This window comes from Lepidochelys olivacea (assembly GCF_965140295.1).
Source record: "Lepidochelys olivacea isolate rLepOli2 genome assembly, chromosome: 11".
NCBI classification, from domain to species: Eukaryota; Metazoa; Chordata; order Testudines; family Cheloniidae; genus Lepidochelys; species Lepidochelys olivacea.
In genome coordinates this window covers 28688373-28700573 of record NC_140421.1, presented here as the reverse complement: position 1 = coordinate 28700573, position 12201 = coordinate 28688373, and the positions used below count along the sequence as shown (strand labels likewise).

The 12201-nt window shown below is 41.3% G+C and overlaps 1 protein-coding gene across 8 annotated transcripts in view; it reads right to left on the bottom strand.

Moving 5' to 3' along the window:
• Nucleotides 1-12201, bottom strand: part of FMNL2 (formin like 2) — a 259334-nt gene that overhangs the window by 114450 nt on the left and 132683 nt on the right. For all 8 annotated transcript variants that reach the window (XM_084643238.1, XM_084643243.1, XM_084643237.1 and 5 more), the window contains exon 2: nucleotides 7885-7968. In XM_084643238.1, coding sequence (XP_084499364.1) covers nucleotides 7885-7968 — 84 coding nt within the window. The remainder of the gene's footprint in view (nucleotides 1-7884; nucleotides 7969-12201) is intronic.

Genomic DNA, 12201 nt, shown 5'->3' with positions numbered 1-12201 from the left:
ATATGTCAAACCATTGGAGTGGACACTCCAAATGCTATGGACCACAGTCCTATCAATGTGCTGATGTCACCCAGCTCTACAACATCTCATCAGGTGTGGACAATGCTGGTTCCCCATTATCACAGTGTCTGAAGGAACACCTTGAAAAGTACTTGGTTCAATCCAGTTAAGACAGGCCAGTAGGAAGAGGGAGAGGGAACTAGAGTCTGGTCCTTTGGTGAACATTATATACATCAACAAAGGCAACAGAAACACAGACAGGCAAAAGCTGGAAAATAATGGCAGTGATTTTTAAAATGAACAACGGGTGAATCTGCTCTCAGTGAAGAACTGCTGGACAACTTTTAATTGGGGAGTTGAATGTTGACTGAACAAAACATTACAGCGAATTGATTTCATTTACCTGGGAGTGATCACCAGTATGACACATACCAGCTGGACAAAGTTGCTCTGAAACTGACTCAATCTAGTGTTTTTCAAACTGCTATGTTGGTACAATATCCTGGCATGGTTGCTGCAGGGAATCCTAGTATGGCAGATGAACCATTCAGCACTAACTGACATGGCCCTAAGAGAATCTGAACTTAAGTCACCAACAATTCCTATAAGCATAAAACCATTCTCAGAGTTTCCTTAACTATGGTCCTGGGTGCTCTCATAATACTTGGAGACAGTTATTTATACTTATTATTTATGCCTCATAGTTAAAAATTTAAGACCTATATTGGTAGCAAAAGGAAATGTCAGAGTTCTATATTTTCCCTATCAGTAGGGTCCTAAGTAGAACTTGATGCTTCTCTTATTCACCTGAATCTGGAAAAGAGACTTAATCTAAAACCAGGAAGTCATGTCACTTCCAATATCCTTTTGCTTCCTAAAATATTCAGTACATCTTCCGCCTTCGGAACCTACATTCTCCTTTGTTTACTTGTTTCATCCTTAGTATTAATGTAAATTAAGTAACTACACAGAGTACAAAGAGAACAGAGCCCAGAACCATTGACAGTTACAGAGCCCTGCACCTTGTAAAACGGTCATTTGGGGTCTGATATGGTTTGACAAACAATGGTTGCTTACTTGGTTGGTTTCAGTGACTGAAAAGATTGCTCAGTGAAATTTTAAACCAAAGTCTTGCCAACCGCAGAGTTTCTCTTTCATTTTGAACATGGATTTAGTGCCAATGATAGGTGTTCGCCTGGCTACCCTAGCTACTGATGTCCTCTGTACTAGATGACGTGCAGTAAGGGTACTGCACACTTTCAGCACCAATGTCCTTCACTCTAATCTGAATGAGGGGTCAGCTCTGTTCAGTCGTTGGTCTCTCTATTAAGATGAGCAGCCATGCTAATGCTATTTTCTCCTGTGTGTCCACTGGGAAATGAAATGACAGCATCAACCAGTGTCAGATGGTGATAACTTTTGATCACTAACGATCTAGGCCAGATTTCAGCAGGTGATCTGAGTGGAAGGATGTGTTTCCACCTTTACGAATCTGCTGCAGAAGCCACCAGCACTTCTGTTAGCGACTAGTCAATCTATGTGAATTCTTCAGATGCTCTATAACAAGTTAACAATACTAACTTCCTCCTGTCATGTCAGTGGAACAGGAAGCATCTGACTTCTCCACCAATGTGTATGTTTTTGCTTAACCTCATTACTCAATGTCTGGTGTTTACAGAATGACTTTTAATCCATTTCATTTTGTCAAAATGACTCGGATAAATGAAATCTTACACATTTATAATGTAAGACTGCTTACTGGGTCAATGTTATACGACCGTGTCTTAAAAATAACTCATTTTTTAATCACAACAGGTTTCTTTGAAAAACTTTGATTCCCTTGTACAAACAGAAAATAGTAATAATCTGGTTTTAATGTAAATGTGAAGTCTCCAATAAATGGAGCTTTTCTGCCTAAAAATGGGCATCTGCAAGAAATGAAAGGAAAGAGACACCAAATATATTAGTGCTCAGTGTGAAGAAATCATGAAAACTGCTGCCAAAGAGTTAATGGCTTTCCAGGACGATACACAGCAAAAGAAGTCATTTTTCAACTACCCTTCCGTGATCAAACAACTAAACAGAGGTTCAGGGCTTATCAGCTACTTATTTTAAATAATCAGTAATTATCAGGCAAAAAGAAATCACAATCCATGCTCAGCCTCCACCACAATCAACCTGCCTCTCAGTTTTTCTTTATCAGTAAAATAGACTTTGAACTCAATAATCCATCTGAGAGCTGAACTCAACATGCAGAAAATACCCTTTAAAATAATCTTGTCTGAACAATTCTGCCACTTATGATGACTGATGGCGCCTTTAAAACAATGCCCAGGCCGTGGCTAAAGGGTAACTGGGTACTTGTAGTCTAGTCTCTAATGTTCAGGGCTTTAAATGTCAGTCACTGATCTGTGTTGATGTTGCAGTTAAGCTATCAATCTATTCCAAAACCTACCGTGATTCATGGAAAGAATAGTTTCACATCATTTCCCTTTAAAAGATTCATAAAAAAGTGATTGTACAGAGGTCAGAAGCCAAGATGCACGAGGTGTGAAAAGGAAGGCTGGGTTCCAGAAAGTAGTGTCAAGGTGAAAATAATTGAGTGTGAACTGTAGATCTTTTATCAGTAACCTTAGCTCAGGACAGAAGGCTTAATAATTAATTTTGGTTTTAGAAATGAAGTAGATTATTTATTTTAAAGAGAACATATAAGGCTTGTTCAATGCAAGTATAAAGGGGAATAAATCCTTCCAGGGTTCTTCTGTGATTATAGATCTTATCTTAATACCGAGAGCATTTTAATGGCTCTGATTTGTTTACTTTTGTGCAGCATAGTGTGAAGACATCAGCTTCTGAGTGTGGACTCTCTTTGACACACGAACTTTGGCCAAGGAACATGCCAAAATGGTTCTCATTTTCCTGCGGTAATAACCAGGAATGAAATCCTAGCCCCACTGAAGTTAAAGGGTGTTTTGCGATTGTCTTCAAAAGAGTCAAGGATTCACCCTAGATCTGAGAGAAATGGGATTTGGTTTTTCAAGTTTTGTAAAAACTATTTTCTGATTTGAGTCCCCAGTGATTTGAATCTCCTTTTGAGCTTCAAGTTACAATCAACACAAAATTTTAAAGTAAAGCTTAGCTGAAGCATCAAATTTGGCCTGGTTTCAGGTGAAGCTACCATGCTCTCCACCCACAACTCCATATTGAGCCAAGCTCACTGGAAACAAGGCCCCAGCTCACTCCAATCAAGACCCCATCTTGCTCCAAAAAATTGAGGAACCTCAGAGAATCTCTCTGTGAACCTTCACCGTGTTGGTAACAAATCCTTAGAACAGGAGCCTTTTGGTTAAATACTTCCCTGATATTGGGTTTCATTACAAAAACAACACTGACTCACCAAAATAGTTAATCTTGGTGGCAGTCCTGTGATTTTCAACCAACCATTGCCTTCCTTGTAGACCTCCTACTTATCCTTTCTCTGTTACTCCACATACCACCATCAGCTTCAAATACAGAAGTCACCCTGGCTTGGAAGTGAGTCTTCTCTGAGACTGCCATGTCATGCAAGAGCAAGCCATCAGGGGCATGAAAATGCTTTGTAACATGTTCCCCACCATCCCCACAACATTTGTGTCCCCTTCACAGTATTCTCAGCCCAGAAATCTGAAAAGGCCTATAAGCCCTGACCCTTCCACAGGATTGCAAAACTCTAATATTTCCTAAGCCTTAGGGCAGCCTACCAAATGCAAAAAACTTTATCACCTTCCCTGCTATCTAACTCAGACCATTCCTGATACCCAGCTTCCTTCTGTTTAGCCTCCACAATAAGGAATCTCCAAGGCTAGAGGATTTGCAGCTAGAAACTGGAGCTTTTTATTTCTCTTGTGTCAATCCTTTCCCACCATTCTCCCTTAGATGGCTCTCCTGCTGTTCTGGTCCAGAAACAGGAACATCCTCCAATCTTTTCTCTAGGCTTGTAATCATCAATTAGAATCAGATCTCCCAAGGATGGTGTCACCTCACTCAGATGGCCACTTGCACATTCCTGGAATACTGGACATTCAGGTACCCTCCAGGAATGGCATAGGCATACCCCTGCCAGTGTGGCCACGCCCCTTCCAGCATGACCTTGTATTCTAGGTCATGATGGCCGGGGCACATGATTTTGAAAAGCATGCCACTCCGCTTTCCCATCGCACGAACAGTGTATGTGAGGTCATACTGGCAGGGGCAGAGAGGTGTGCTATCCATTACAGCATCCGATACCAGACAAAACCATGTCTGGTTTTGTCTCAGAACTGGCTGGGAGACAAATATTACAAAAGCAGGACTGCGCGGTTTAAAACCAGATGAGTGGCCTAATGACACCTCATTTCTCCAAAACAATTAGCTGTAGCAAATAATGAAGCAGCAGGAAACCTTCTTACCCTACCACCTCTTCAGGAATCATGAGCATCTCGTCAGCAATTCTCCCATGGCCTGTGAGCCCAGGAACTCTGATACCTCTTAGTAACTCTTAATTTTACTCCTTGTTCAGTGAACTAGCAGCAGGGAAGACTCTTTTAGCGTGGCAGGAGAAGGGCCTACTTGGCTCAGAAGATTTATAATAATACAGAAACAGAGAAATTGCTATACTGGATCAGAACCAAGGTCCCTCTATCCAATATCCTGTCTCTGGCAGTGACCAGTACCAGATGCCTCAAACGAAGATATAAGAAACCCAGCGTAGGCAGATGTGAGATAATCTGCCTCTTCAAATAAGAATGAAACTAGTGGTTCTCCAATGTTGTTCATAAATCAGACACGCTGTAAGAAGAAGTTCATTTTATGGAGTCACTTCTCTCCATCCAGTTCCCCACTGTGTGTTTCTTAAAATGTTCCATAGGCACATGACCAGGAAATGCGCCATAAACTACTTATAAACCACACAGTCTGAGAACACTGCTCTAATCTAGGGCCTTCCTCCTTCAGGGCATTACTTCAAATCTGGCACAGGACTCTATGGAATGAAAGTTGTTAATTTCTTAGGCAGTTATATTAAGTCACTTACTTTTTTCTTTTTAACTAAAAAGATGAAAAAACGGCATAGAGTAATGAAGGATGTCAATAAAAAACAGCAGTTCATGTTCTGTGTCAATTAAAATTGAAAACATATTACATACAAAGCCTATTCATGGGAGAATGTGTTTTAACCTGGTGCCATAATTATGCAGACAGATACAAATATTTCATGCACCATATGCTGTACTACACTCTCATTACAGACGTTCGCCTCATGGCTGCTCTAATTTACACTGACTGGTAATCACTCCCAAGGTGATGTCAGGGCAGCTAGGGAGCTGTGGCAAACAGCATTTCAGTCACATGCCTCTAAGACTCCAATGTAAGCCCCATATGAGGGATGCACCCAGGAAGGGGTTGCATAAAGCTAGCTATTCTGACTCTATTCCACTTTCTGATTTTCCCAATTAAGAGAATCAGCAGCAGCTCATTAGGACAGCTCAGTGACTTCTCTGTGCCATCACTATCAGTTCAATGGAAAGGGGACCTATCTTGGCTGAGAATCTGACCCAGTGTATTTTAAATAGAGTGATGAAAATGTGCCACTAATTACTGGGATTTTCCCTCATGTTTCCTGTGCTGTATGTCACCACCTGTCTGTCTCAGCTCTGTTAACTTTTTAGCTATAGACTTCAAAACTTATGTCATAAATATAAAGGGAAGGGTAAACCCCTTTGAAATCCCTCCTGGCCAGGGGAAAGCTCCTCTCACCTGTAAAGGGTTAAGAAGCTAAAGGTAACCTCGCTGGCACCTGACCAAAATGACCAATGAGGAGACAAGATACTTTCAAAAGCTGGGAGGAGGGAGAGAAACAAAGGGTCTGTGTGTCTGTCTATATGCTGGTCTTTACCGGGGATAGACCAGGAATGGAGTCTTAGAACTTTTAGTAAGTAATCTAGCTAGGTATGTGTTAGATTATGATTTCTTTAAATGGCTGAGAAAAGAATTGTGCTGAATAGAATAACTATTTCTGTCTATGTATCTTTTTGTAACTTAAGGTTTTGCCTAGAGGGGTTCTCTATGTTTTTGAATCTAATTACCCTGTAAGATATCTACCATCCTGATTTTACAGGGGGGATTTCTTTATTTCTATTTACTTCTATTTTTTATTAAAAGTCTTCTTGTAAAACACTGAATGCTTTTTCATTGTTCTCAGATCCAAGGGTTTGGGTCTGTGGTCACCTATGCAAATTGGTGAGGCTTTTTATCCAACATTTCCCAGGAAAGGGGGGGTGCAAGTGTCGGGAGGATTGTTCATTGTTCTTAAGATCCAAGGGTCTGGGTCTGTAGTCACCTAGGCAAATTGGTGAGGCTTTTTACCAAACCTTGTCCAGGACGTGGGGTGCAAGGTTTTGGGAAGTATTTTGGGGGGAAGGACGCGTCCAAACAGCTCTTCCCCAGTAACCAGTATTAGTTTGGTGGTGGTAGCGGCCAGTCCAAGGACGACGGGTGTAATATTTTGTACCTTGGGGAAGTTTTGACCTAAGCTGGTAAAGAGAAGCTTCGGAGGTTTTTCATGCAGGTCCCCACATCTGTACCCTAGAGTTCAGAGTGGGGGAGGAACCTTGACAACTTATGTGAAGTGGCAGCAGCTGTGTACTGTAAATGTATGACCAGCTCTAAGCCATTTGATATGGCTGCTTCCTTCTTCCTCAATCTTGTACAGGTGCAAAATGACTGCATAATACCACGGATGAATCTCACAATTCATTACTTAAACTTTAACAGCACATGCTCTAAGCAATAATCCTTGAGAACAGTAGTTACTTACAGTAGATTAAGCAATTTACTGCAGTGTTTCAGTAAGCAGTAATTTTAAGTAGCACAATTCTTTAAATGTTTTGTATAGAATATTCAAGGAACACCAGGAGATGGCCCTGTATTGCAATTTACTTCAAGATAATCTGACTTTTTAACACTCTACCCCACTGGAGGATGTATGGGAGATGTCCCACAGGGCTTTTTACTATCCTGTCCATGATCCATCAACATGATTAGAGATTCTCCTGAATTCTCACTCTGGGTGCCTACACCCTAACTTTTTCTCTGTGGTTACATCTTTACAGTACATCTTATTCTTTCACCCCAAGCTAAACGGAATCCGGATTTGTGTTATTAGCAATGACTGTGTAAATTACAAGGCGATTTAGGTGTTAGCTCCGAAATCTATGTCCTGCCATTTTTCGCTTCTTTGTTCTTTAAATATTTTGTTTTCTGTTCCTTTGTTGTTGCAGAGCCAACATGTTAACGATCATATGCTATTCTCAGAGCTGTGCTGACAAAACAGTGAAGCTAGTGCACAAACACTTCTTGGCATATGGTGCTGTTTAAGTTGAAGTCGTTCAATTGGAAATGAAGAAATAGTTAAGCTCCATAAGCATTCATGCTTTGCTGAGGGTGATACGCATGATCGTGGTTTTGTGAACTGAACCCCCCTCATTTCACATAGACCAAGAGACAGTAATAATTTGGGGCGTCACTAATCTAGGTCAAATTCAAACCAGAGGCCTAAGGGTGAAGAAAGGTCACCCTCCTTAAATCTATGCCACATTAATGTTAATGTCATCCAGCACACATGGAAATATGCAAATAGAACAGAGTAAGATCAGATGGGAAAGAAATATTATTTAATAGATGGGAAAGAAGTATTATTGGATAGCTTCTAAGGGATGCTAGAAACAATGGAGCATAAAGCCAAAGAAAGGAAAAGCCATAGAAAAAGTTGTCCTTGACAGTGCCCCCCTTAAAGATAGGGACAAGGAAGAAACCTGTCTTGTGCCCTTAATGACTACAATGCTAAAAACCCTTATGGCTCCCCTTTACCTGATCACAGATCAACTCCCATTTCTTCTCATTGTCATACTGCCGAAGTAACCTGGCTTTGTCAGGTGGCAAGTTCATTGCATTCTGTGGAGAAAGAGAAAACAAATGTAAGAGACTGCAACAGGCTTAGCACTGAGAGAGGTCAGACATGAGCAAAACAAGACAACGTGATTGTGGTGATTTAATGGTATTATTTGAATTCCTTATGGCACAGTTAATCACATTCCACAGAGGCCCTTTTAACCTCAGCCATGGAGCTTTGTCTGAAGAGGCAGGAGGAGACAGTGCACTGCTTTTTAAAGGCATTATGTCTTTCAAAGGCATAATACTTCCTGGTGTTGGAAGAAGCATGGCACAGATGGGGTCTTGTTCTCCCAGCCCAGCTATCCTGAAGTGTATGTTACTAGTGCAAAAAGCACTAGCCTTCCCAGCACACATGCTCCTTGCACCATCTCCTTGACAGAACAAAGAGTAACGGTCTCAAGTTGCAGTGGGGGAGATTTAGGTTGGATATTAGGAAAAACTTTTTCACTACGAGGGTGGTGAAACACTGGAATGCGTTACCTAGGGAGGTGGTGGAATCTCCTTCCCTAGAAGTTTTTAAGGTCAGGCTTGACAAAGCCCTGGCTGGGATGATTTAGTCGGGGATCGGTCCTGCTTTGAGCAGGGGGTTGGACTAGATGACCTCCTGAGGTCCCTTCCAACCCTGATATTCTATGATTCTATCTCCCCAATCCCGCACACTGACAAAGGGGAAGGTGCAATTTATCCCCACACTGGGAGATTTCAAAAGGCTTGTTTTATAAAAAAGATCTTGAAATGCCATTGAAATGATATTTTATTTGAACAGCAGGACAATATTTGGGTTTTAAAATGTCTCTGCGTGCAACCTTAACTAGATAATTTATATCCTGCAGATATGAGCACTGTCCATAGTGATATAGCACCATTCACATAAAGAAAATATAATGAACTAGAAACCATGGCTGACAACCTGCAATAAAGATTAAGAGTGTATGGAAAAGGTGCAGGGTAGACCAAGCCTATCATCATCACTTCCTTTGATGGTAAAAAAAATGTCCTTTGATATCTATTTGTTAGGTATTGGTTGAGGTTGATTCACAGAGGTACAATTACTAAGTACATTTACTCAGTATTCTGCATCAGCACAGGGACTGCAACGGATGCCAGCATCAAACGGCTTTAAATCATCCAGGAGTGAAGCAGTAAGACAATATGCTGGCAAACAGATAACAAAACATTCAGCCCCTGAGCTGTACAATTTCACAATTTATGACTTGATCAAACCTCCCATTATACTGAAACAAACCTATCCTTAGGATTCCTCAAAACACCCTCCAGAGTCTGCATTCTGCCCTTAGTTATGCCTGTGAAGCCCCACTGACGTCACTGTCGCTGGAGAACCATAACTGAGGGCAGAGTTCAGAAGGCAGGATTGTGTAAGTTGCTGTACCTCAAGGAAAAGTAGCTGCCAAAGCCAGCTGAGACTGCCAGGTGCAATTTCCTGAATGCTATATGGCAAGCTATATGCTGAAAACTTAAATGAGCCCTAGCAACGGCAGGCTAAGGACTAATAGCAGAGTGTGTCTTTAATAGCCACATATGAATACAAGCTGGAGTGCAACTTCAGTGATCTCTTAAATTGGAGTTGAAATGCACCTTGAGCATAATCTAACAATTGTACTTACATCTAAATGGGCTCAATGATCCATAGCTAAACTGCTTAAGAAAAGCAGGCATGTAGCTTTCATATCTATGTACCAAGCCTAACCCAAGGAATTCAGACTGCGATCCTCTTGGAACAAGCATTGCGTAGTCTGTATGATTGGACAGCGCCCAGCGCACACAGCTGGCAGTCAATTAACAACAACTGTAAGGGTTACACGCAAAATATTAATACCTCATGCTAATATAATTAGAGAGGACAGCTAGACAAGAGAGCTTAACTTGCAATGGTCTGTGGATCAATATATCTGACAAAGATTTCTTAGGTCCTTCCTCCCTGTCTCATCATTACATTCCTGTCAAAGGAAAGCTGCTTTCATAACTTATATATATCAAGTGCTGATTCCTTCTTGCCTACCACCTCACAGTAACATAACATTACCTTCTGCATCATGATAAGGACTTTTTCTCTTACGTTTTCATAGCAGATTGTATGACTTGCCCTTTTTACAGTAATTACAGTATCTGATTCACTGTACTGAAATAGTGTAACTTTGCTAGCATTATTGTTCTGTACCTACCTCTTCCAGTCTACCAAACAGCACGATCTACAGTTACCCTGCTTATTAAGTCTCCAGTTTAGCAATCTGTGACACCTGAGGTGTAAGGTTCCCACCTCTTGTCTTCCCCAGTACTTGTAAGACCTTATCAAACTCCTCTGCACCCCTGGATTCTGAGAGTCAGCCAGCACCTTTGCTAAAAGCAGTGAAAGCACATGCAGAAAGAGTGACTAATTCCCTTAACTTTTCCATTCAAGTTAAATGTGATTGGAAGTTTCTCTGATTACTGGAAATGCTCTGGCTACCTGACAGACACCCCTGGTTCTGTTTTACCCTTCATGTGATCTAGATAGAACCACTGATAAGAGTAAAAGAAACGTCTGCTTGGTTCATCCAATCAGAGATACTATATTTTGTAGATGTACTTACTATCAGTCTCACAAATGACTTACCTAGTCCCATACTGGGTGAGAAAGTCTCCCTTGAGAGCCCATTACACTGTTCTGCTATAGCAAACCCTTTTCTTCCCTTAACCTGTGGCCATTGCTCCTTGTCTTATTAGTACTTGTCTTCATTATTTATTGTCTTCATATTGTTACTTTGATGATCTTATCTCCCCATGATTCTACTCTTCTCTCATATATCTTATCCTCCAATTCACATATCATTTTATTGCCCTTCTTGATATTTTCTCTAAGTTATTTTAAAATATCCTTTCTACATCAAAATTACATTTCAAGAGTACGAATGGCTGCAAAGTTAGGCAAAGAATCACTATTACGTGCAATCATACCTCGTCAGGCTGTGATGTGATTAGATCTAATCAGCTCTTCAGGCCAGACTGATACATGGATAGGAAACCTGCCTGGAAAACCTAAGCACTACAAGAAGTTGAGCTGGCAATTCAGCAGACAACAATTTTGCCTGTGAGTGGGAACTCAATCATGGCCATGCCATAGCATGGGGAGAGGAGTTGAGATGCTGTCTTTTGCAGAGTTGCCATTAAAGATCCCGTCTCCTTTTTGGTATTTGTAGGAATGTCAACCCTGGTATCTTGGCCAAATTCCTACGTGGTACTGACATTCTGCCCACTTCCAATCCCCTTGTAATTTCTGTTGGACATGGTATTCTTCACTCTGTCTCCTAAACTGCTGTGTGTTATTACTGTGTGTTTTCAAACACTTACTACATTTCACTCTAGAGATTACTGCACCACACCAGAAGGTAAAGTGATTCCGAGTCCTTCTCTGCAGTCAGGACCAAATCTTCCTCACCTTTTTCAGATGAGAGTGAGGTGAGGCTGACTAGCAAACTGCGTAAGCAGCCGTATATGATTTGTACATCTCATTTAGGAAAAAGGTTTTAAGCAGCTTTGAGATCTGTTTACGTGAAAGTCACTGTCGGCTGGTGGGCAGAACCACGAGTAAGGGAAGCTGAATAACATGCTCACCAGCAGTAGTTTCAATTCCTTTGCATGGACTTTCTCTTACTGATTCATAAACAAAGGATTCCAAACAAAAACAAGCTGCTCACAACAGTGGGTCCCAACTGCCAGAGACAGTTCCAGCTTCTTAGCCAGCTGGAAAAGGAAAGACAACTCTCCCCTTAATTAGCCCGCACCACAGCTCTAGCTACCTTTCTATCCCTTCTGATCACCGTTGTGGTAGGCAGGGAAAGGCATGCTTTGGAGCTAGTGCGACACCTTTCTACTTTGACACAGACATTATTTAAAGGCAAGTTCTTTACCATTATCTCTTCTGCTTTATATGTGAATCACCATGAAAATAGCAAGGGCTTTCTTCACAAACGCATCAAATTGCACTGCTTTAATGGAGACTGTTACCAACGCTCATTCCAGATAATCTCAGACTCACTGCTTTTCAGATAGCCCTCTCCCAGGCTTCTATCTTACTCCCTCCCCCTGTGTTTGGGGACTCCATTTGTTATGACAGGTCTACACTACAGACCTATACAGGTATAACTACGTTGCTCAGGGGAGTGAAAAATTCACCCCCGTGAGTGACATCATTATCCCGACTTAACCTCCTGTGTAGACAGCGCTATGTCAACA